This window comes from Pungitius pungitius, chromosome 18, assembly GCF_949316345.1.
Source record: "Pungitius pungitius chromosome 18, fPunPun2.1, whole genome shotgun sequence".
Taxonomy (NCBI): domain Eukaryota; kingdom Metazoa; phylum Chordata; class Actinopteri; order Perciformes; family Gasterosteidae; genus Pungitius; species Pungitius pungitius.
The window spans coordinates 13,308,288-13,335,498 of NC_084917.1; the positions used below are offsets into that span (position 1 = coordinate 13,308,288).

The window sequence follows — 27,211 nt, forward strand, 5'->3', positions numbered from 1 at the left end:
TGTCAGGGGAGAAATAAATCTCCGAGCCAATTTATGTGAGGAAGGTGGACTTTCTTTCAATTCTTGCTAGAGGCGAGTAGGGAAAATCACTGACAGCTCTGAGTGGAGATTTTCTTTCTTCTTTCCTCGTTGACATGGCATTTTTATTCATTGGACCTCCCGAATGCACTCTTGTGCAACGTGGGGGTGAAAGGGAGTCAAAACCACTCCATGTGAAACCCCCCAGACAGCTGAATAGTAAAAAAAAAGTTGTTACAAGAGAGCTTGAAACCCACCACTGCGCTGGCTTTTTTTTGTTTTTCTCACAAGATTCCGTACTGTTAATACCCTTTCTTGGAGCAAATTGTGTCACTTGCATCCATTTGCTGAGCAAACAACAACCCCATTATACCTTTCTTTTACAAACTTCTGTTTGTGCTGGTTTACCTCAAGCATCAAACTATTACAGGCATTTCATATTGCCTGTAATAGTTGGTTGGTGCATCTCTCAATGACCCTGAAAAAGGAGGACATGTAACCATGATGCCAACTGGTTTGGTGGAAGAAATATGGTTGCTGCGGGTCTATGTAGTTTCTGGCCTAAATAAGTCTGAACTTAAAACACACTGGGGAAACGTACTTTGGATTCAGCGCACGTGCAACACACTGATGTATCATTTCATGCCAAACAAAGCAGTTAATAGGCTCGAAAATAGGAGCGGGAGGGGGACACGTGAAGAATCCTGCAATTTACAACATAGCAGAGGAGATAAAGAGGTTAGAGAAATGTAATATTAATTTGGTTACAATGCCACCTTGGAAATGCCACTCAGTAGAGAATACCCCACATCGCTGCCAAATGTATCGGAAACAAGATCATAATGTTTGCATGGTGACATTTGCTTCCACCTCTCAGTACAGGAGAGGCTGAAGGGATTCTCAATAGTTTTGAGGGTGTTTGTTATTTTGACTCCAGGTATTATATGCAAACATACACTTATTCGCTCATGTGCAAATGCCGTGCAAGAAAAATTAAATATATATGATTTTTTCTTTTTTTAATCTCAGACTTTTTCCAGGGTGGAGCGGGCGCCCGCCTGTTCCAAAGCACATTTTGACGCCTTGGGAATGTTTGCTCATCGGGTAAAAGAACCCGGACTGATATTAACTGAGGCCGTCAGCTGAATTAATGAACGCAGTAAGAGCTTGGCAGCAAGAAAAAACTGAGGCTAATAAAAGTTTAACGAAATTTCCAAACTTTTGCAAACATTTCCTATCCCCTTTCTTAAGAATGACAGACGTGTGTGTGTTGGTATGTCTGTGTTTCTGTGGTGTTAGCCAAGAAAGAACCTTGTAGGGCACTAGAGAGTTTCACACCACGCAGTTTAGCGGCCACTTTGATTTGGTCAGCGCTGATGAGGTTCTGCACTTAAGAATATAACACTCTGGTCACGCCAGGCAGCGCAGCAAATATATCGACAATCCACTACATGACTATGTGGAAAGCGAGAGCTGTTAATTAGAAGGAGACAAAAATGCCTCCCGATCTCCCTGGGAAATGACTCAGTGGCACTCAAAGCAATGAATATTATTTTTAAAAGCCCTTGTTCCCAATTTCTGAACAGGAAACAGCAAAAAAGTAAAAATATTTTTAAGATCAAACAAAGTGTGTCTTCCTGGCATTATTGCACAAGAGAAAACTCAAGAATAATTTAGAAAGGAAATATTTAATCTTTGTGACACATTCAGAGTTCAAGTGGAAAGCTGGTGCGGAGGAGGTCTTATTCGCATCCGCCCTGTTCCGTCTGTCCCGTTCAGCGAAACCTCCTGCCCCCGAGGGGGTCTGCCCGCTAACGTGGCGCTGGCATTCACATTGCCAGCTGGTTGCCGGGCAGAGGTCACATTTCTATTTCTGCCTGTTGCAGTGTATTTCATTTTCTGTCAGGGTAGGTCCTCCCTGGCAGGAATGTTAACACGAGCAGCTATTAAGGCACTACAAGGGAAGCTGCTCTCTCCCAGCCAATGAACCCGGCCCCATGAGCAGGCGCGTCACCTGCACCGACTGAGCATGAGAAGCTCATTGGCATGTGCATAAAATACATGGTGTTTAGGCATTATGTGCATATCCTTCCCTCCCTGGCTGATGTATTCGATGTGTATGATGCAAATGTGTGTACAACTACTTGCTCACCTTATGCGACTGTCAACGAAAAACTGGTCTATATGTAGACCATTACAGTGGCATATTTAGAGTGAGCAAGAGGCTTTTTTGGATTCCCCAATACAGATTATGCTGTATGTCTGGACAACAGGTTTTTTTGCTCTTTTCTCTTTTGTATTGCCACACTGCTGCGACTATGTAATTCCCTGTCATTATCTATTGAACACCAGAGGAACAGTATTGGCCGAGATAATTTGACGTTGTTTCCGCGGCAATTTTGCTGCCGATTTCATTTTAAGTGCTGTCGTTCTCCAACGCTAAATAGGTTGTTTAGATTGGAGTGATGGATTTGGTCAATTTTAGTCAATGGTTCATGAAGGTACGTGGTCATGGTCAAAGGAAACTAGTACTGACTGTTCTCAGGAATTTTGAGGCAGACCCATCTCTGGGTCAAATTTGGACATACTGAGGACCTCAGGGATCCCTCTTGTCCTCTCTAAAGACAACTATCTGTCTGCCATGGAATCCCAGACAAATCCTCGACAAGTAGACAGCCAAGTATCGCCGACCTCTGGGCGATCTTTGATAAAAAAATAACTTCTGCCGCCTGCCAAAGAGCAACGTCAGTTGTTATGGCGTAACAACTTGTAGTTTGAATTTCTGTACTGTAATTGTTTGATGTAGCAGGATTTCCATTGAACAAAGGGAGCTTGAATACCAAAAACAAGTATGATGACACAGACATTACATCACATTTACATTACATCACAAAAAGACAAGTATGTAGATGTTTGTTTTGTCATTTAGGCTAACCAATCCTTTATTTCTTAGGTCCAATTCACAGGCTTATTCTTGCTCACTTGTCCTTTTTTTTACACTCCTCTAACCACATAATTCATAGTCAATATCCATTGAACATTACAGAGTAAGCACATTAAATGCAGAAAATTTGATGTGGGCCGCATGTCCACATCTGCTTTAATCCAGCCCACAGTTTTAATAACGGCATCATCGCCATGTCCCATCCCACATTACACTGCAATTTGTCCTGAATCCTGATGAAGTATCTTGTCAGGTTGGCGGCCCCGATAGGACGCTGATGATGCTGTTGGAGGGCATTGCTTTTCAGCCAGTCTATATTTGTGTATTTGGGAATGAATGTCTACGTGATTTTCCCTTTTCATTTATTGTTGTTGCCGCTCCGCTCGTGTGTGTATACATGTGTAGCGTGCACGTCCGCTGTGGGACTGAGCTCTGCTCTGGATATGCCAAAGGGGTGCTAGGGTGATGGGATACACTGCCGCTGTCGACCATCCTTCTGAGATAATGTCATAATGGGGGGGACAGCTGGCAGCTTCGTTTCCTGTCGCCGCACATTTTCTACTACATCAATAATGAGTGCCACAGCCCAGCCATGAGCGCCACGGCTCACTAGGCGCATGACTGTATTCTCATGTGTCCTCTCGTCTCAGCCCCCCCCCCCCCCCCCGTCTGCATCTCCTACCTCGCTCCTCTTTTTTTTCTTTTGCCTTTACCAATATTCCTGTCTCCTACCTCCTTCACCCTCTTTCCACCTCACCATCACCAGCCTCAACTGTGTCTTATAACAATTGTTTCCTCCAACACAAATCTGCTTGTCCGCATTGCTATTTGCATTTCGAGGTACCCTTTCAAATGGGACATAAAAGCAAGACAATTGTACTGTGTTTACTAAAAACAGGGACAGTGTTGGACATCACAAAGGGTATTCAGCAACACTCCTGTATGTTTAAGGTAAATATTGCCTTATTTCAGGGCATACACAATGAAGCTCCCATTAACTGAGGTATAGCATGGCCTCTGTGTACGTGCAGGACCACAGGACTTCTCCAGCTGTCATGCAAATGGGATCACTTCAATCCAATTACGATAAAGACTAGAAAGCCATTCACTAAATGATCTACTTCAAATTGACTTCATTGCTTGTGTCTGTCTTTGTCTCGTAGAATTCGGCTGGACTTTCTAAGTTGTTGTGAAATATATGCTGTGTCATAAAATCCAGATTGAAAAAGACATATTTAAAAAGTAACCTCTTGACAGTTTTACCCTCAACATGTTTTGCTAAGGAAGTGGGCAAAAATGACTGCTGTTTTTCATTAGAGACCAATCAGGATGACCATCTGCACAAAGCTGAGTTGTTTTGTAATATACTGTATTTTGGTTTTGTTGTTGATTTCTTTTTTAAATATGGTTAATGAACCAAATTTAAATAAAGCAGCATCACACAGTTGGTCATTTATCAGGTTGCTAAGCAGCATTCCAAGAACATCATACCGTTTAGTTATCATAGTCAAATTATCTATGGTTCTACGGTGGGATGTAAGCACATACTTTAGTGTTGTCATTGGCCTCCAAAAGTTTCACTACATTTTTTGGTGTTCGGCAAAAGTGTTGAAGTGCAGAGTTTAAATCACACTGAAAAAGGTGATTCAACTCTTAACGAGTCAATTGTACGAAAGAGCTGGACTTATTATCCAGTGTGAAGATCAGATTCATTTGCAACACTTAGTAGTGTTAAATGACCTCTTTGATAGGTTTGAAATGTAACTATACAGTGTCACACCTCTTGGTATCAGGCTTAACTCCACGTAATATAGCGCAAGGATCGGTGAGGGTGCGCCACGAACCACAGGGTTAATGGTTCGAACCCTGGCTTACCCATGTTCTATGTCAAACTGTCCCTGAGCAATACACCTAACCCTGAATTGATCCCAGGGCTAAATTTAAACTCTGTGTGTTAAAAATGCAACATAAGTTGCGTTTGATAAAAGCATCAGCCAAATTTGTTGTATTTATCACTGAGCAGATTTAATTTGACACTTATTCCGAGATAAATTGTTAACACTTTGAGCGTTGAGTTCTGATTTAACACTGACAATATTGGGACAATACAAACACCAGCTTAGAGTTAAAATTGAATCTCACAGAGTCAATTTAACTCACTAACCACTCTGTGTTGAGAAACGCTTGAGTATATAAAAGAATTTAAATTAACTCTAACAGTGTTAAAATGGCAACACTTTAAAGTGTTACATTGACACCGTGGAGTGTGGACCCCATGGGACACTTTAAAAGTGTTAAAATTAACTCCAATAGTGTTAATTTGAGTCCGTCCATTTTGTTGTGTAACATTTTTTTATGTCTCTTCCTTACAATTGGTTTGTTTTGCTGTTTTACATTTCCTTCAAGTTTTAATCATGATATGTGTCAAATCATTTAAAAAGTCATTTAATTTCACAACTAGTCAGCCCATTATGACGGTTTTTATTGTACCAAAAATGTATGTACAGTGATAACCTGGAAGAACCATCTAAAAAAAAAAGCCACTCACTACTCATTCCTTCCAAACATGACAGTCTTTGAAGGAAATAAAACAATCAAGCAAATCACCATTTTACTGCTACAACGGTCTGAACAACGTAGGATGCAGGTGGCAGATCAAACCTTCCAATCCAGTTCTCTTATCTGACTGCTAGATGGTAGCTGGAAGGGGGCAATGAACATGTTAACGTAGAGAAAAAAGGAGGTGCAGACAGACATAACCTGCTGGAACCAATGGAAGCATTATCTAGAGTCAAACATCTGTTGAGTTAGACTATTGTTAGGCTGCCAATATGTTTCACTGGTTGTCTGGTGTGTATATTGGATACAGGGGCAGTCATGTGGTTGACTGCTGATATGATGGAGGCGCAACCAAGACCACAGCTATGACAAAACGTTTGAAAACCTCTGGTAACATTTAATGGTTTTGCATATCTTGTCTACTTTTACTTTTGTAAATAACTTCATTTATTCGAATTTGGAGCTCCGCCACATGAAAACCCAACAAATAGCTTTACTATGGAGTTTGCTCATTATCCATGTCCCTCATTTACTACGAAGAGTCATGTTGAGTGTTGTTTCATCATGATCAAACAGCTGCTACAATTATTTCAAGTTTCGTTTAGTTAACAATCTGATTTCTCACACTAAAAGAAACAAAACGAAATAAAATCAATTTGAGCATGTACACGACTTGCTTTGCCTGAATAGTGTAGTAATGACAGCCACTCTCCGCTAGCACATTCTGTGATATTAAACGGCATTTCACAAACGCAACAAATATTCACACTAAAATGGAAGTGAAAACCATCTTAACAATCTTGTGTACTAACATATTTTGAAAAAACATGCAGTTCGCAGCCTTGCCGGCACTGAAAAAAAAAGAAAAGCCAATCTGTGGCAGTTAATATTAAGTGAACAAGACACGTGTGACACCAAATACTCAATCGTTCCCAAAATACAGAAGCTCATTTGAGACACTTGTGGGAGCATTTTGATGCCTGTCTGGAGGTGTCGCCGTGGAAACGGCATTCTTAAGGCCAGGACATGACCGAGCAATCAGACCACTTAGTCTGAGGAAGGTGCTTCTTTGGCTCCCTCTCCTCTCTGTAATTCGGTTACGACTAGGCTGTCATTTAGCCCCGGCAGACTGACAGGGCTTTAAAAGTAAGGAAGAAACTGCAATTACCCTGGTAGGGGTGCAATAAAAAGGAGCGCAGCCATCAGGCCGCTTTCATGTCTACTCCGACACACAAGAAGTGAAGGAACGGCTCCGCGCTCCGCATCCCTGAGACTGAAGAAAGTGGGCTCAACCTTTTGATTCCGTTCTCCTTCTTTTCTTTTTTTGTTCTCCGTATGGAACAATGCTCTGCATTTTTGGGCCATTAGATGTGATAAGACTCTCGCAGCGTTGTCGGTTGGACCGCATGTCATCTATATCAGTGTGCTACACATCAAATGCAGCCAGTATCTGGCATTTGATAAGGAGCTGATTCAAATACAGAGATATGTCTCCCCCCCAGGCGGTTTCTGACACATCCTGTCCAGTTGATGATATTTTCTGTAGCAGATATGTTCTTTTGGAGTCTTCACATCACAGACTGGACCTTTCTAACTTTTCTCCGTGAAGCTGTGCCTCACATTGGTATGAGGCCTTTCCATACCAGCGTTAAATCCGTGGTGGCAAGCCTTGTCAGGAAGATGCAGTTGGCAACCGATTAATGCGAAACAACAAACTTGTGTGTCAGTACTCATTAAAACTGGAGCATACAAACATCATACACATCCTGTTCAAAACTCACCCTTTATAGGGCTGGATGTGTTTGATTTTCGATGAAGACGATTATTTAATCAAGTTGAATTTAATAAAAAAAAAAAAACACTCTTTATTATTCATGGTATTGCATTTTCTTCAGTAACATTTATTGTCAGGTTTAACATTTGTTTCTGAAATATTGAAGGTAAATCAAAAAATACTACACTCACATTTCATGTTTGTTTCTAGTCAAACTGCTGTCATATGTACACCTAATCATGTGTAGTAACTACAAAGGTAGTGAAGACTGAGGAAAACAAACAAGAGCATTTAATATGACTGTCTTTGTCAGACTTTCAGAAATACTCTTATAATTATCCAAAACGTAGAGTTAACCCGCTGAAGGAGCCTAAAACACAATTATCTTGCCTCAATAACACAAAAAGTGAAAGGAATATATATTCTTTCTATCATTGTGAGGGACACAGAATTGTTCTGACAAGGACATCCAACTACGCTTAATGAAACGTGTGTTGATGTTTCAGTAGGGTTTGAAGGTTGACAGTTTTAGCATTACAGATGGGTATCAAGTAGGTCTGGCCGGTTCTAACAGTATACCGGTATAACATTTCCGTACAGTATGAATGTTTCACGTACACAACAACTGAGGTTGTTCTTCTGTCTGTCTACTTGTTGAGGATTTGTCTGGGATCCCATTGCAGACGGATAGTCGTCTTTATAGAGGACAAGAGCGATCCCTGAGGTCCTCTGTCCTTGCTAGTCCATTGAGAGCGACGTTCCCACGGTTGGGGGATGTCTGATCTTTGCAGTCCGGTTAGAACGTGCAAGTTGTCTTTCCATTTTATTGGAGAACGTGCAAGAATACAAGTGTGGCTCTCCTGCGTGACTCGTCCCTCCATGAACGTTTGTTAGGTTGTAGCAACGTGGTTACTTAGTTGTAATGACATCTTGAGCGATTGTTTTATTAAACCTTTATGTTGTTGTAAGGGTTGAAGTTTTTGGAGGGTTTGGAAAAGCTTCAAACCCCCCCCCCTAAACAGAATGGATGAAGGGAACACATTTCCTCACACTTCTTAGTTTCAAGTTGACAACACTGCGGATGTTTCATCTGGAGGTAAATCAGCGTCACAATGTAATTCTCCCTGCTCAAATAAACAGAGACGAGCCCGGCAGGCCTGTCCTCCAGTGACCAGCTGACTAATGAGCTGGCAGACTGCAGAACGCAGCAGACATATTGGTAAGAATCATCAGATAGGGTATTTACTCAAGTATATAAACGCATATTTTATCTTTTACTCTACCAAAAGAGATTCAGACACAGTGCCTTGTCTTTCTCTTTTAGTTGTACAAAAATGTTCCAGGAAAATGTTTGAGTTCAAACTGTTTGAATATCCATTTGTACACAACATGTCCTGGCCGCCTTGTTCTTCTGGATGTGAACAACGCTGAGGAATTTGTGTTGGAGGCCCTGTTTGTATCTCTTCCCTTTCTCTCGCTTTGGAAGCACCATGATGGACGTGGAGCGGCTGATTGGAGAAGTTGAAATGAGATATTATGTATGTCATAACTGCTTATTTTTATCATCAAGATGAAAAAGCTAAAAAATGGCTGTTTCATACTTGCTGTTGTGGGCTAAATTGTAATTTATTGGCTTTAAGTATCACAACACATGATGTGCGTGTTTAAAAGAAGAAAAAAAAAAGCAATAGAATTTTTTTACCATATCTCTAAATCCTTAAATTTGTGTCCTAAGCGAAGCAACAAAACAACAAAAGGATGATGTAAAGATGAGGGAAACAGTTGAAAAAACAAGATAAAAGAACAGTTGGTAGGCGAGAAATAGTGACAAGGAGCCTGGCGATGCATGGAAACACAGCGTGGGACCGGACCAACTGCTGTTCAAAGTACAGCCAATCCTAGTTCTGTGACCTTGTGTGTCCACAGGAGTGCTTTGAAATCCTGCAGTGCCAACATTTTCATATTTAAAAAAATGTTTGCAGGTCCTAGCAAATCATCCCTCAAAACGCGTTTCTATAAATCTGTCAGTCGCTGACAACTGAGGAGCAGTTTTTTATTCCCATTTCCCTATTGTACATTGGTTTGACAGCCCTATATCCATTCATCTGTTATACACACTTTATTATCTGTTCATGGAATTATCCCAACATGCAGCCATGGGTGAAAGGCAGGGAGTAAATGATGTTCATGTTTTCACAATAAATGCGTTTGAACAGGGAAAGTCATTTTTTATTATTTGGTATTATGTAAAAAGCTGACTGTTGTTGTGCAGATGTTGTTCCAGATCTATGCCGTGTTTTTGTTCCTGGGAGCGTTTACACGTTGAATTGAGAAAATTGTAACATTGATTCCGATTAGCAAATAGCACAATGCGTGATTGTCTGTGAGACTGATGTGACCTGCCGTTACTCAGTGTCCGTGTGTGTATTTGTATGCAAGTGTGTGTGCCCTACTTGTATACATATTCAACTTTGAGTTCCTGGTGCCACCTGTGAGACAAAGAGTGAGTGGGAGATTTTGGGGAGTTGCGGCTGTAATATTACTGAAGGCAATTTGAATACTGTTGCTCAATTACAACAGCAATCACTGAGAGCCACCTGATGAAATATTTATCAGGGATTTGAGGATTCAGGCGGTTTTAATTAGCACTTGCTAAACAGGCATCTCACAAGGTTTACTGCGGTGCCATCGGCCCTGTCACTCATTGTTTGCTCGTCTCTGCTGCTCGCGGCAACATGTTTTGCTCTGTGTGTGTTACAAGATGAACTACATGGTAAAGTTGTTTTGTTCTCATCGGTCTACTTTTATTGACAAACCTTTGGTTTCCCTTAGATTACAGTAGTTTATAATACAACACACATATGTAAACATAAGATGCACATCCAAATTCATCTGTTTATTCTTTATCTTCACAAAGCTGTATGCTACAATTTCTGACTTTCAACGGTGATAAAAAATAGAATTTATTGCCTCCACAAAGCTCTCAACATGGAACCGGCAGCTTGCAACTATGCGTAGAAACCTCTGGGTCACGCTGGAGATTGATGGGGATTAGAAAATATTGGTGAGATACAATAAAGAGCATGTAATTCAATTATTTTAAAATTACTCAGCTGGTAGTGTTTCCAATGCTCTTAACTTGAAAATGAAATCTCTTGTGCCTAACTAAATGAAGAGAGGGGAAACGAGCACCGGACCGCACTTCCTTCAAACAATAGAAAGATGATCAAATGAGCTTTTTGCCACAGGGACTGCAATGCCTGGCCGCTGGTCTGGTTTAGTTCCATTTGCATGACTTCTAATTGAAATTCAGCCTAGGGATGTTCTGCCCCCTTAGGAAACGGTCTGGTCAAGGTTCCTCAGTGACCAGGTGCTGTCTCGGGGGGATTTGCTACGCCTCGAGCGTATGCAAAACTGTCCCCTTAGGGACTGCCTGTAGCGACCTGGATTTTCCCTCGATTACTTCAGCCCAATGGCTAATTACTTTTTCCAGATGAAAACATACGCCTCCTCATTAATTCAACACTCCGCAATCTATCATAATTACCGTCAAATAAGCTGTTGTTATCGCTTTAATTTAAATTAGTGGCTGCTCCATGCATATGTGTGTGCGTAGTAAAGTAAAAGAAACCACACCAACTGCAACCTTTTTACTACTTCAAAGTGTGGGCTTTTTTTTAAAGCAGGGTGATCCTTTTTCTTTTAGTGTGTTATGGGATTGGATTTTTAAAAGGTCACTGATAAAAAACCTTTCACTGTACCAGGCAGGACTTGGGACACAACCCAGAAGCAGTCCCAAGGCTCCAAAGCACTGTGTAACAAGTGGAAATATTGGTACCCGTTGGTATGATGACTTGTTTTGAAAGCTTGAGTTGGACGATTTGACCGTCGCCATGTTGGAGCATGTTGGCTTTTTGCAACTGGTAAACGGAAGTGACCTTCAACGGTCGAGGAGTAATGTAGGGATGCAGTATACAACTCTAGTTAGCTTGAAGCAATCTGCTTTATTTTCTGACTCTAAAATGGAAACATAATTTACCAAAAAAACATCAATGTTTTATTGAAGAAGACTTGAAACCGGGGAATGAGGTCACAATGGAAAGTAGGAAGATTTGCCCATTTATATACGATCAAACTATTCGCAAGCAGAGGAGCTGCCCCCTCCTGGAAAGTAGAGAAAATACAGGTTTGAAGAGAATTCGCATTTGCTTCACACTGCAGAACCGTAGGTCGCTGCCTGCTTCTGCCCACACGGCAGGCTGTGATGACATCATATCATCACTAAATTGTCAAGGGAAGATTCTGGTGGACATAACCTCTATTCATATTTAAAGATCCTTACAGACACATCCTTTAAGTTATCGTTAAATTCAAGCCTTTGATTAAATAGTTTACTGGAGCTTCTTTACAGACATTCTAATCAAAAACATGTCAATAATCTTTCAAAGGATGTTTTAAAGGAGTATTATATGCGTTACGCAACAGAACAGTATGAGGCGTCCATGCAATGCGTCTCCCTGTACCTCCCTGTCTCCCCTGCTTTTGTTCCATCTTCCTCCCCAATCAAATAAGGTACAAACTGCTCAATCACTGCCTCAGTGCTGTGTGCCAGAGGCTGACGAGTGGGTGAGGAGAAGCGCCTTGCCAAGGCATGATTAAAACAAACAGATATTTCACACATGTGATTCCAAATCAGAAACGTGTTTATTCAGGGAGCCAAGCCTTCTTTGAACCATGGCCGCTCCTGATCCTCGCCTCGACTTTGAATACGGTGCCGCAACGGCTCAAAAATTCGCAACGAGCCACCGGGAGTGATAGGAAATCGTCGAGCACGTGAAGGGCTTTTTCTGTTTGTTTTGAATTGTTAAATATTCAGCTTTGTTCCCAAAAAGAAAAAGGGCCATCTGCGACCGAATGTTGAGGGGGTCCGCGTTGAGTCAGGATGGTAAGCAGATAGGGAGAAGGTCTGTGTGTCGGCTCTGGCTGCTGCCCAACTCCCTGTGACTTGTCTTATTAGTCAGGTCTTTAAAAGCCTTCCCAGGCACACTCCTGCCCAATATCCCTGATTAAAGTGAGACTGACGCTCCCGCTATTGAGCCAAGTTGGCTCTACAGCGTTTTCGTTGGGTCATGCTCATTACTCAGAGCACACTACCAGGGCCGCTGCGACTGAAAGCCGGGTATAAGGCGATACACGACCAGCAAAGACATTTAGGGACTTTTAATTAATTCAACTGGAACTACAAATTGTTCTCCTTTGACACAACCGTCATTGCACCTTGATAATCTGCCATTGGTCCTCAGGGCCAATTCATTTTACAAGTGGAGCTGTAGGCAATTCAGAACCAGAATCACCTGCATTGGCCCACTATGCTTACTATACATGGATTTTTTTTTTCTGCTTTACTTTTCGCATACTGTACACACAGTTTAATACAAAAAAGGGCAACAACAGGTAAAAAGATGTGAGGGTATAAATATTTAACAAATTATAGAACATGGTTATGAAGGAGGAGTTAGAAAACTGTTGTGTACAAGGTGTGAAGGTTCTGTAGTGATCTTGACTCTGGGGCTGTACAAGTCCAGACAGGCTGGAGCAAAATATTCTCTGTGCAGACCCGTTGCAGTTTACTCATTTGCATATATATGGATCCCATAAAAATCAAAGGACGGCTGGTTTTAGCTCAACACGGTATCTGCTATTGGGATAATTTTCTCTATGCCACCCAGATTTAATGGGCGTGATGGTAACTAATGAACCCAAAAATATAAAATATTGTAACTCTTGTGGTTATCAACTGCTGTTACAAAAAGTGTGTGTATTTCTTTGTGCATGCAGAGAAGGTGAATTACTTTTGTTTTTAACTATTTAGCGCCTTGAGGTAGGAACACCCAAGGCAGCTTGTATGTAGCCTGAGAGGTGGACCCAGGGCGACATAAGACAGGAAATCACTTGCTTCCGCTTGTTTCAACCGGAAATATTAAATTATGATAATCAATTCATGACCACGTTATTAAAAGTGCAAAATATTTATACAATCACATATTGTGTGAAAAAAATCCTGACAGTTTTACATAGTAAACCAATAAAAAATTAAAAAAAACGGTATAATGCTAAAAATCATCAGTTGTGGCCTTAGTTTGTTCTGACCAAAGTGAGTACTTCAGCCTCTCCCGTTGTTTCACACATTGTCCGCCCCCACGTTGATTAGGTGAGGTAATTGTGTGTTGCGCTTCATCCGTGCTTTTGTAACAGTGTGTGTGTGTCATTGCAAACCGGGCTCAGGAAAGTGTCAAGCGTTGACTAACATTTCACGGCCCATTTGCTGAGGTTGGCGGAAGCTCCTCTACTGTATGTACCACACAGTGGGAGGAGGCAGTGATGAGCCGAAGCTGAGCACCCATCGGCGCGTGAAGGGGGAGGGTTCAGTCCTTGCTCTCTACTTTTATGTCTTTCCCCAGTTTCTCTCCCTTTAAAGCGGCTTCCTAAGTGGAGTTCTGCATGCATTTACTAGTGTTTCCATGTGTGTGTTATTTGTGTGTGTGTGTGGTACAGGGGCCTGTAATCAAGAGTCACGGCACATAAAGGGACCTCCAGTCATTAAAGGAATTAGCGGGAGGCTAACGGCTTGTTTAGAGAATCAATTAGTTTAAAATGTGGACATGTGGGCTCATTCTCACACAGCTCTACGAGGGGAATGTCAAGGTTGTATATTCTGCCTATCAAGTTAACTGACCCTTTATGGCTCTGTGGCTGGCGATGTCCTGGGAGGCCTCTGGAATCCAGCGGAAACTTGTCTTGAGAGACAATAGAGCAGTAGTTAGAGCATCTTTGGCCTCCGCCATGCGATCAATTTCTGGGTGAATTGGAGCAGGTTATGATTTTAGGATGGATTAGATGGGATCACTTGGGGGCGCTTGATTCGATCATTTGAAAGTGGGCGTTAATTATTGATCCCAGGGTCTCTGTAGAACCCGCAGTGACTCCCTAGCTTGCCTTTGTCGGACGTTCGGGGAGGAGGAAGAGTGAATCAAATGCAGCCAGACTGTCGGCGACGGCAGCACTCTTTAGAAATGTGACGTGCTCGCCTGCACACGCAGCTGGGAAGTCTTCCTCTCGGGATGTGCTGTCTAAAAACAAACGGATGGTGTTTAGCTTCACACCCCCTCAGACACGTCCGTGCCCACTGCTCTGCTGAAAACCTGACTGGTGGGCTCTGTGTCAATGATGCACGCCTGGCAACATCTGTGCCGACTACCCCGCAACTTACCTTTGGAAGTCTCATGCACGCACACATACAGGGCAGCGGGACGTGTGATAAAGTTGCTTGAATTATGAGAGTGGGTTTATGATTTCACGAAGCATAATTAACCATTTGGTGTGGAAGAGACATCGGTGTATACATATTTACACACACATGGCACATTGCAAGCTGCAGCTGTTCAGGATCACTCTGTCACCTGTTTCACTGATCTATGGTCTGCTGACGCAGCTACTGAACAACCACCACAAGCAGTGCTTCTATTAATACCCCTACTGCCACCTCATCCACCTCTTCCATTTCTACCACAACCGTTATTACTGCTACCACCACCACTAGAATTTCTGTTACCTCCACCACCACAACTACTGTACTATTACCATCACCATCACCACCCCTAACATTACTTTGAGTACTAAAACCATCACTATCATAACCAATACACCCACCACTACTGCTAAAACGCCTATACCTATACCACCATCACTATTACTACCACCAAATCCACTCCCAGCAGTTCTACAACCCCTTACAGTATTTCCGCCAAACACACCCACCATCTACTTACACCATTGCTACTACCAATTCTATCTATGGTATTAAAACATGTAGCATTGCTTTCTGATATTACGTTCAAATTATGTTTACTGTACAGCAATGTAATACCAAATAATTATTCATCAAGCAATATGAAAGTAAAGGGAAAGACCTGAGTAGTGTTGGAAGAGGGAATCATTTTGTTCCGTTTGGAAAAGGCCTGTTGACAAACTAAACCCAGAGCTCAGTGGGAGCCGAGATGTGACCCCAGTGGCAGCAAGTACAACAGCACAGCACTGTGGGATATGGTGATATTAAAACAGTTTGAACAATATGATGCTGGACACATCAAACATGCATCGCAGCCTACTTTAAATATAGATAGGCAAAAGTTATTCGTAATAGGTCGCTATACGTTTTACAAAGCAAACGAGAGGGAGAAAAATGAGACAAAGGAATGCGTAATTAGACGGTTGTTTTCAGTAACTTTGTTTCACATGATTCCTCAAGGTGATTAGTTGGCATTGAAATATAGATAAATATATGCATGCTGAAAAGCATGTTGCATATGTAAAACTGTCTTTAAAAACAATTATTTTTAATAATGTATGACAAAATACATTTTTGGGAATAGTGTGTGACATCCTTAGAGACAGACATAAACTCAAGATTGCTTCAATAACAAGAAACTTGATTCACAGGCGTATCGACATAAAAGACTCACAATCAAAGGAAATTAGCATTTTACTGGGAGTCTGTGGCACTTCCTCTCCCCTCCGTCATCCTGCTGCGTGCCACAATGCGGTGACTCGAGAGGATCAAGAGCGGCAGACTTTTGAACCGTAATGCTCCTGAAGCCCCGGGAGGCGTCGACGTGGTCTGCCTGTGGCACAGTTAGAGTCTCCGTCGTTGCTCATAAAAGCTTGAGGGCAAGAAAGACACACAACTCCGGAGGGGCGCTGGAGGGCTGTGAAGGAAATCATTTATGGGGTGTGGGTCTCTTTTTTTTAAGAGACTACCCTCGCAAATGACAGCTGCGTAACGTGGAAACATCCACAGATGGAGGAATTCTCTAACAAGGTTTTTTTTTTTTAACAGACTTCAGGTTAATCAGGCGCCGCGTTTGGTATTTAAGGATACAATAATCAAAAGAAACATAAGCATTTCAGATGAAAGGCAGTTTAAGAAAAAGATTCAGCGTAAAACACTGATCTTGGTCGTTAATCTCCTTGAGCAGGCTGCTTCAATGCTTGGGGGACAAAATGGCTCTAAGGTCACTCTAGTGTGTTCAGGCATTCGGAGATAAAGAGGCAGGATGCCAGTCATTGTCAGCCGCAGCACAACCAGGTACACGTGGCACAGATCCAAGGCAGCAAAAAAAGAGAAATCCTCAAGTGGTGCAGCATTTGGAGTGGAGTTCCTATCTGTCTTTCTGACATTTAAAGGCTGCAGTAAACAATGCAGCACATAGGATGATGCACTTGCACCTACTAAGGCGCCCACACACATGATACGCATGATCACCAACGGAATTGCTTTGTGAGTAAAGCATTTTCGTCCCATGGAGATCCGAGAAACCTCGATGTGGAGCTAAATTCAGCATTGCTCCCTCGCACAGATTGGGTCCAAAGGTCAATCCATCTTAACTTTGACCTTTTATTGTTGGTGACCTTTCAATGCATACACACAATGACAACTGCACTGCGCATAGAATACCTTAAATGTGCCCAGCGGTGAGAGAAACAAACCTGGGAAAGATTTTGGGCAACCGTATTGATATCAATCTCCTCACATATCTTATAACTGCTTGTGGGTGTAGCATTCAGGTTGATGTTTTTGCAGAAATGAAATACTATAAAATATATTATCTTTAGTGTTAAATAACTTGAAATAAACATTGTTTTTTTTTGTTACCTTGGAATGAGCTGCTTATCTAACGCACAATGGCTGCAGATGGGAATGCTGGGGTTTCGCATGGAGTTCTGTCCCATGTCCATCGTAGTTCCGTTGCATACTTGGTGTAAGTGAGAGGCTCCCTATCTGCCTCCACACTGGTGCTTCAGACACAAATTCATGATTGAAAATCACCATGTATATACACTACACTCTGTGCTCCACCTTGCACAGCTCTTCACGCTGACATTAAGTAAAGTTGGATATTCCAAAGAGAGGACGCTAGCATTTAAAGCAATCCTTCCCCAAAGACATAACAACCTAGTTGGAGATGAACCAATTTGTCAAGCACCAGTAAAAGCGACGTCAGACCTACTTTTATTTTCACAGAGTGGAAATATAAACCGGTGCCCATTCCAGGCTGAATATGTAAATTATGTGCTCAGTGCTAAACAGGCCTGAAAGCCACAGATTTAGTGAGGGAGCGAGTCTGCATCGGTGTCGTTTACGCTCGCATGGAAGCAGCGTTTAGACCTTGTGACTGCCAGCAGGTTCTGCCGAAGGGTCTCAGGTTGCACTCGCGGGGGTTAAAAAATATATAATTTGAGGTGTTTGCACAAAGGCAGGTGTGAGTGGAGATCATTGAAATGTTCAATTCAGTTTCGATTTGAGGTTAAGTCAGGTAGAACTACTGGAAACACAAATTACACAAGCTTTTGCAGGACATTTCTCTCCTCAAATCAATGGAAAACTCCACTCTGAATGCATTAAGCCCAAATGTAAACAGACATTTTTTTTTCTTTTTGCCATCTAATGTTAAAAGAGATCAGAAATGATCGATGCAGTAGTACAGTTTAGATTAACCTTTTCCTATTCATATAGTATAGATACTTAACCTTTTTCTGGCAGGAAGAAGATGCTGTTGGTGGAAGGGGAAGGATAGACATGATTCATATCTGAGTAAACAGTAATGGATGGTTCACACATTGAAAGGAAACCTACATTAATGAGTGCTTTGCCTCATTCGACAAGCCAAGTCAGATATCCATGCCACATCCGATGCGAGTTTCAATGTGGCGACTGGTACATACAGCTCTTGCACTTCATGTTTTTTCAGTCGCACACGTACAAATGCCCAACACAGACTTAATCACGCTCTCCACCATGAGCCAGATTTCTACCCCAACAATACGGTAGAACCCGCTAAAACGGTTGGGACTTGATATTGTTCAAATAACCAGTTGGACCTGTGAGCAGAGCTGTGGTTGTGGAGTGGTGGTGAAGGGTATAAACTAAAAGGGGAATTATCCACTGAGTGCCTGTAATGTAATGAGTCTGCAGAGTTTAACCAGAGTCCATTTGAGCGGGATTGAGGGATGAAAAGAAGGAAAGCCGTGGCTCTGGAGCTGAAAAAAGGAGGCTTGGATAGAGGACTGACAGACGAACATTTGACTTGAATATCATCTCCAGACCAGACAAGAATGCTCTGAGCAGTGGTTTAAAAAATAGAACACACTACTGCAACTTTGCTGAATTGTAATGCAGCACTGCATCATTTAAGCATGTTTCAGTAAAAGCTTGAGGCAACAAATAATTTGTTTGTTTCATCTAAAACAGTACTGTTCTTAATGCATACAAATTGGCTTTGTCTCAGCCCAGCGGTCCACCAAATTTCAAATGACATTTTCTTGCCGTTGGTAGCTAGATGGAAGGCATCCTCCACGATGATTTTTGTTATTTAACATATGGATATGTTACTTTAAGGTTATCGAATGTTGATTTGGAATGGTTTGGAAAAGTACTATTGTGATTCAGTGATAGCCGTACGCAGTAAATGAATGGTGGAGGTGGTCACCGTCACATCATGAGTTCACTTTCTGTTTTTTTGACTATTACGAGCCAGAACTGGGACAAGATAGTTCATTGGAAGTAAATTCTAAAGAAGGCACGTTCAGGGGATCGAAACGTTACAAATGTTAGCACCCTATCAATCACAAGGTGACCACCCCCTAAAGCAGGGGTACCCAACCTTTTTGCCTCATGGACCATTTAGAGTAGACAAGTAGAAAAAAATGCAGTTAGAGGAACCTCTGCATTGACTTTCAGAACGAGGAATCTTTGGCGCTTTGAAACAAACTCTACACGGCTAGATACCAATAGGGATGAGTAGAAAAATATGTACATTTGGGAAATTGGGTGATCTAATTTGAAGTACCAGTCTAAACCAGTCAAAAGTTTAGATCCACTTTCACATGTTTTTTTTCTACTCAAAATCTAGTTACCATCAATAGTTGCGGTGCAACAAGAAACCTCAAAGATGCGCAGGGTAGACAGTGCAGCTTTGATTGACTCCAACAACTCCGCAAGTGTCAGGCGTTGTGTTATTCATGTTTTCCTTTTTGGTGTCGTATCTGCAGCTCCAACTGTAGTCGTGCGTTTGTTGTCGCCTGCGTGTACAGCCGTGATGATCTGTCACTCTGTCAGGCTGCGGCGTTTAATCCAGGTCAGCTGCCATCTTACCCTGCTGTTATCACAGCCAGTTAGAAATCTCTTAATTGGCCTCCTCTCTTTTTTTTTTTTTTTCTACGCAAATAAGTTTGAGATTCTGTCGGGCAGACAGGGCGTCACGAGAGTCTCATCTGTTTTTGTTTGGCACGGTGTTACGGTTTTTTGGGAGGGAACACACGACCAGACACACAGCCAGATGTGACGAGTGCTCCTGGCAGAGACACAAGTGACACGGCACCGGAGAAAGAGCTGCGGGCTTATTCGCTCCAGCTCTTCTATCAACCGCTTCAACCCATAAGAGGTCGCCGAGGCCGTAATGCAGCAAAGTCTGTGTGTCATTCACGCACACGTCTTGACATGCAAATCGTCCTTTTTCGGTCAGCGTGCAGGAGTGTAACGGTTCTCACATGTTGTCGCAGATGTTTCGCAGCCCACGTTTTTTAAGGGAATTTGCAGGAAGCTGCGGGCTCAGGTGGTCACCATGCGAGGATGATTACAGAGGGCCAACAGTTAACTGCCAAACTCACTGTGCTGTAGGCTTGGAGTCACACAGGCACAATGAAATGTTGTGTGACGAATTAACTGCATCGGAAACGCCGTTTTAAAGTGTGTAATATGTATTTGAAAAGGAAAACAGCTGTGGCTGTTGTAGCATCAGTTCAATCAGAGCTGGCTGTTTTTTATATTTATAGTTTGTTTCGGATGGTTGGTTCAACATGATCATGATAAAATGCCCCTAAAGGAATCTGTATGCAAAAAATGAATGAATATTATGTTAAAAACTATGCTGAAATCATCAAATAAAAAATTCGCTACGTATCAAAAAGGTATTATTTGGTTTTCCCTAGCTGACGTATTTCTTTCTCCCCCTGTCCTCCTTTGTCTCCTCACTCCATCACTCTTTTACGATCCTACTCATGTACCCTCTACCAACGTTCTCCTGTCCATCGCATCCCACCTCTGTCCCGCCTCCCCCCTCTGCTCTCTGTCCCGTCTTAAACAGGTCCCCCACCAGCTGGGTGCGCTGACCTTCTACCGCTACGAGCAGCCCATCGTGGACTACTGCCAGGCCCATCAACCCCTGCGGCTCAACATGGGCTACGAGGGACCCCCACAGGGCCTGGAGGACCTGGGGCCGTGTGATAGGGGCACCATACAGACAGTGGCGCTGCCGGCCGTGCCCTCCGCTGCCAGCATGGGTGCCCCCATGCCAGGGCCTCGCTCTCCTCCCCCGCCCACCCTCAGACCGCCGACTGAGGGTCCCAGCAGCGGTCCTTTCCCCCCCGCCGAACGCACCGGCACGCTCAAATTCGGACGCTAGCAGGCCGGGGTCCGGTTGCTGGAAGCGGGCCAAGGGCCTTTCGATTTGATGTGACTTTGTTTGGAGGTGGCAGGCGAGCTGGTTATTCAGTGGGGCCTTGTTTTCAGAACATGAGTATGTGAACTGGAGGACAAAACATTTTTCTAATTCTGCCTGGAGGGAGTCTGCATCTGAAACACGCAGTCTCACTAATATACAGCAGAGGGTGAGACATCTTTGCAGATGATTTTGATTTATTTTTTCAAAACTCTCCATCAAGGGAGGTCACACGAGATTAGGACAGAAAAAAAGCATTTCCTTGTTTCCTCATCCGGTCTTGGAGAACCCGTTGACAGCAGTCCACATGCACCGAGTCAGGAGTCTAAGGGGCAGTGCAATAAACACTGGGTCTTAATCACGAGAGGGCACTAAAGTTAAACATTAAAAAAGAGATGGAGTAGGACATTTGAAGGGGCTTCTTACTGTGATTAATATTAAAATATCGAGTCATTATTTCATAAAGATGAGTTGTTCTCTTGAAACATGTCTTACTTTTCTTGTGGCACTTCATGCTCAATTCCATTAATGTGCATGTCAAACCAAAGAGTTTACTTGTATGTTAACATGTTTTTTTTTTTATGCATATAAGCTACTTTTGCCGGGGCCATTCACAAACAAACCCCCCCGTTGGTTTCAGATGGACCGGGCTCTTCTTAACAATTAGGCAGAGTCACCAGACAACAAATGTTTATATATATTATGATGATTGCCCCGTCCTCCCAACATCAATTTGAACAGCAACACAACACTTGAGATGTTATGCAATGGTGTGATTCATGAATTCCTTCAACATGGAGGGGGTCCCTTCTCTCAGCAGAGAGGGAGGTCTTTGTGTACTATTATATCCCAGCTGAATGACTCACTATGCTTTAAAGAAGGTCAACCTTGGGAGGAGGGGAGGGGGGGGGCAAAATAAGTACATTTGAATGCAAAGTATTGTACATATTCTTACAAAAAAAGTTCACGTTACTGAAAGTCAAACCACTCTCACTGCCCCAAACATTTGAAACATCGTAAACGTCAATGTCTGACTTTTATCACATTGGACCATTTGGCGAGCACCGTCTTGCTGTGTTGGCAAGGCTCTGGACATGTGCTCCCACCGCGCGCCCCCCCCCCCCCCCCCCCCCCTCGCTCCACAGCAGAAAACAACCGTGCCTAGTGGGGGCATGTTGAACTGGCACGTTGACTTCTCTTTAACCCGCGTACGGACCCATGGACCACAAGGGGAATATTGCCTGACATCAACTTTTTTTTTTTTACAGAAAGCGCGCCTGCAGTGCTGGACTCTGTTGCACTCGGTAACCCTTTGTCCACTGCTACTGTTGACTTGTGGAGCTAATGAGGACATGAGACACGGCCACGATGGCCTGTCAAATGTCATCTGCAACTTTAGCCCAGCCGCACGCCAACTCCTTTCTCACATGTCAGCAGCCGCACTCTCTGGAGATGTGGGAACTGTGCTTGGTCCTCCTATGACGCAACCGATTGATCCACAGATGATATTGCGAGGGGCCAAAATGTCCTGCCCGAAAGCAGAGGTATCCACAAGAGAAAAAAAAAAAATAGGGATATTTTTTATTTGTTCTGTTATTTTGTCTTTGTGTCTTGGAACAAAAAAAGACATGTTTTTTTTGAGGTGTTCAAAGATGATGTCAAGAAATTCTATGAGACTAATCAAAGGACAAAATCAAATAGAACTTATTTATCGTGTAAATAGTGAGTCTTTAAAAACGAAGGAAAAAAAATATGAATTTTAATTCTTCTTAAACACAAAACTGCTTGTGAAATGAAGATGAGCCTTATTCACTTTCCAGTGGGAATCTGTTACCAAGACAACGCGGTGAAGAGGTTCTGCACTCTAACGTTCTTTTTGTTTCAATGATGAATATTTTTCTACCTGCTCCCTCCACTCTTCTACCATCAAAAAACAATTATGTTACTGAAGTTGTTTCTCAAATCTAATTGTTTTAAGTGCTCACAGGAAGGAGGTAAATATTTGGGAACCCTGATTTTTAAGATGTACTTCAACCTCACAGAGATCCAGATTTTCTGTTCTGACATGTTTTATATGGCAGAGGGCGGCCATACCGTTCCCATCCCGACCCACGTTTGAGACTCCATCACTTTCTGTCTTTTCAAGGTCTACTCAGTGAGAGGAAGTGTGCTATTCTTTGTACCAAGAGGTGAACTTAGAAAGCCCTTTTTGATGTGCCACTATTGTGTTTTTATCAACAAAGAACAGGTGACCCAACAAGTATTCATGTTTTCACAACCAATAAGGGGTCAAGTCCCCTCCGTGTACAGGATAAATGCATAAAGAAGCAGTTGATTTGCTCAGTACGGTTGCTTAATAGTGCTGGTGGAGTTTACTTTGTAATAGCAACTGTGCCGATGTCTTTATAATGGGAGCGCTCTCAATTCTATCCATGTATTGTCTTGCCTTGCTCTATATCACCCCTGCTAACTCCTTGGCCTGAATTTGATGTCTGCCTCCGGGTGACTCGGGTGAACCTGTTTAATGATGTTCTATTTCTGTCTGCATGCTGATATTTTGGGAAAGTATGTCCAGTTAGGGAGGAGCGCTGAACGGGAGACCAACAGCACGGGAGACGTTTCCTGTCTGCAGCGCCCTAGAACCAGCAGCACGTGTCATGGACAACTTCACGGTTTATTATTTTTTTTTCTCCCTTTTTTTAAAGCAACTTGTTTGCTGACCCTACCCTGACCCTGTCTCGCCTAAAGTACAACTCCCTGGCATTGCACAGGCTGTTAAACACATAAATTGACCTGCTCTGGGCACTCACTCCGGGGAAGGACTCTCCGTTTAATAGTCTCCAGCAAAAAAGCCCACTACCGCATACATAGTAATTACTTCATCTTTTTTTTTCCAACTATAATTGTTCAATTGGGTCTAAACACAATAATCAAAGCTACTTCACCCTGTGTAATTAGAAGAACGTATTCAAATCTTTGTGTTTTCACAATTAAATCAACTACTAATACGCGATTGATTAATCATGACTACCTCCCTGATAGGATCGGATATGTTCGCCGGGATGCCTGAATCCTGCTGCCACTAATTATTTGTCCGTTTCTTTTTTTTTTTTTTGCTGTCGTAGAGCTGGAAGCACAGGCCCAGCATGGTAATGATTGCATGTTTGAGCTAAACGTCTGCAGCCCACCCAGGCTTCATTTTCCTCCTCGGGTTTGTTTCTTTATAGTTTTGAACAAACCAAGCGCCCCCCCCCCCCCCCCCCCCTACAACCCCTGCCCCTTTCCTCTTTTACTTCAGGATCTAAAGGATCTTTAGGAGTCTTTTTTTGGTTGGGGGCTTTTGGAAGGTTGAATAAAGGAAAATTGCAGCAAGACTTTCCATATTTCAGTGTTAACGCACAAACAAAAAGGCAAAGTGCAAATCTCGGAAAGGGAAAGCCAGGGAGACAAGAGGAAGGCGCAGACACTGCTTACAAAACCGGATGATATGGGGCGAACAAATGTGTAAGTATGAAAGAGAACTTCTGTTTGAATCACAGCCTCGTGATGTATCGGCACACACGCGAGTATTCTCACAGAGTTACATGTAGCACACGCAAACAAAAAGAAAATGCATTCCCAAATCAACTGGCATTTTCTCAACAATTATGCATGCTCGCATACACAGATAGAACAGAGACTCACACGTTTTGAAGGCTTTATTTAAGGAACCTGTTTTATTTTGGTCAACCTTTAAATGAAGAACAATCAGGCTTATAAAATATATAAATCAAAAATTTGACTGCAGAAGTCACACATTCCTCGATGAATGATAATAAATGGCTGCAGGTTTTTGAAGCTGCCATCCATTTCAGCCCACCCAAGGCCGTATGCGACGGTTCAGCAAGTTCTAATCCATTACCTGATCAAAATTAATTCTGAGCCAGACGTGGAGTCGCAGGCACTTCCCCCCCCTCTATCATACATCTGTGTCTAACCCACAGGCAGCGTTGGGACATACCCACATGGTACACTGTCACGAGTCCAGAGAGTCAGCACTTATACACAGAACAGGGGGTTAAGCAGAAAAAAATAAGTTAATGCTCCCCATCTGCCACTTGGACTCCTAATTTGAGTTTCTATTTTTGTTGGTGTCATTAGTGTGTGCGCAGTCTGCCAAGTGGTAAGAATGAATAACGATTTCATGCTAAAAGGCAAAGACTGGGAGGATCGCTAGTGAGTTAGCATCCCTGCATGTTCCCAGATGGCCACAGTTTGTGTGTGTGTGTCTACCAGCACGTCCTCTACCTCCTCCAAATCAACGTCCCCAATACCGCCATGCAGGCCATTCTACTGATGGTTATTGTAATTATGATTACCATGAGCCGTCTTTCACCTCTGACCCGCATTGTCCTGACTTTATTATTGTGCCATTGCTTGTCTGAGAGGGAACTAGAAAGGGGAAGGCAAGATCGTTAACCTCTGTCAGGGAAACACTTTTTTATTATTTTTTATTTTCTTTCAAAAAAGCCCAGTTACGCCCCTAATAGAATTTGTTTTAAGCACCGAAGAAAGAAAGGATTTTTTTCAAATGGGCTGCGTTCTACTGCGGCTTTTGGCTTGCGATTGCAGGAGGACAGACAGCAGAGGAAGGCAGATAGAAAGCAAAATTAGAATTAGTCTTTGCATCCTTGCAGGTTCAAAGACCTCTATTTCCTTTTGGGTTGTTTTTGCTGATACTTTAATGCTTTTCACATGAAACCAGGGGAGGCCTGCAGTCTCCTTTTCGTCCATCTCCTGCAGAATGCATTGCTTTCTCTAGATGTAAATATGCGCTGCATTGTTTTCTTTGGTAGTTGTTTTTGTTGTTCAATTTTTATTTTTTTTGTTAATCCTATTTGGATTTTTATTCTTTTTACTGTATTCAGACCTAAAGCATTTTTGTGGAGACCTGGTCCAAGCGAAAAATATGGCTCTTCTTTGAGTATATTATTGTCAGAAAATGTTTTGTAAAAATTTTGATGATGATATCAGAAATAAACATCTAAAGATGGGAGCTACTATGTCTTGTCTACTTTACAGGAATGTGCAATAAAAGATAACTCGATGATGTGTAAACGGTGTTAGAGTCAAAACAACAATATGAGACCCATATTGTAATCCTGCATGTTACAACAATGTCACCAGATAGAATTGTCGGAAGTTTATGATCCAATGCTTTTTGGTCCTAAATTTGACGATCTTGATCAAATTGTATATTTTTGTTGACTTAATGCAGGTAATAGATCAAATGTCTGAATGCTCTTTCAACACCTAGGACCTCATAGACCGCAGAGAATTGGTGGTGTTCATGAGCACATCAATAATGCATTTGTTTGATGAAGTTAGTAGAGATGATTTCATTATTACATTACCTAAATACAGATCATGTGACGTCCACATTTGCAATGTTAATATTGTGGTGTGCATTGATTAATCTTCTGCTGCAGCACGTCCTCTGTCCAAACAGCTTAATTTGCTTTGCAATACTAACATACAATCAGCTGATATATAACTTGATGACTACTATAGTTCAGGTCCACGTGTTTCGTGTCTGACATACTTAATGAATCTGATATGTTGCATCCAAGAGATTGACTTTCAGCAGAGAAGCTAACCATTGTGCGATTTTGATGAATGGTTTTCACCACATTGTATACCACGGCAACATGAGCGTGAATGACCAAAATGCTCAGGCTTCAGTCAACATTAAAGATACATCATTTGAATAAGATGCTGTTTGAAAAGGTTTGTATCTTGTAGCTTAGCAACCAACTAAAGATGTAACCATGACAAAGTTGAAGCGTTGGAACAAGTATCTACCCAACAAACAACGTGAGAATCCAGCCAGTGTTGCATTTCATCCGGAGCATTTTTGTAGACTTACTGTACAGTGAGTCACGCCAACATCTACCTCTCCCTTCATTTATTAATCAGCTAACCTATCACAGTTAGTGGAACCTTGTAAGGAAAGTGAGGTTTGCTTTTTCACCATAAGAATTATGTGGACAAAAACAAAGCAAGCATTAGAATCAGCTGAGTAAAAATGATTTAATAGCATTTTTCTTGTGGACCTCTTTAATAAATCATGCTGGGTTTATGCACAGAGCAACAAAGAGTAGTTATTTCCTGTCAAAGACTGCAGCAGTATTTCACTAAAAGAAGAAAACAAGGAAAAATAGAAAATAAATTTGAGAAAAATTCTCCCTGGACCTGCTCAGTTTTTATCTTCTAAGTAGTTTAACCCTAGAACATTAAGTAAGTAGTAACATCAATAATGTTGGATGTAATACAACCAATAGAAATACATTCACTCCAAAATATCAAAGTGTTAAATTGAAA

General features: G+C 42.2%; 1 protein-coding gene across 1 annotated transcript in view; it reads left to right on the plus strand.

The window, feature by feature from the left end:
* LOC119226801 (leucine-rich repeat transmembrane neuronal protein 4) overlaps window positions 1-21,463 on the plus strand; it is an 85,952-nt gene extending 64,489 nt beyond the window's left edge. The window contains exon 3 of the mRNA XM_037485093.2: window positions 20,498-21,463. Within this exon, the coding sequence (XP_037340990.2) occupies window positions 20,498-20,815 (318 nt within the window). The 3' untranslated portion in view covers window positions 20,816-21,463. The remainder of the gene's footprint in view (window positions 1-20,497) is intronic.
* Window positions 21,464-27,211: the final 5,748 nt, after the last annotated feature.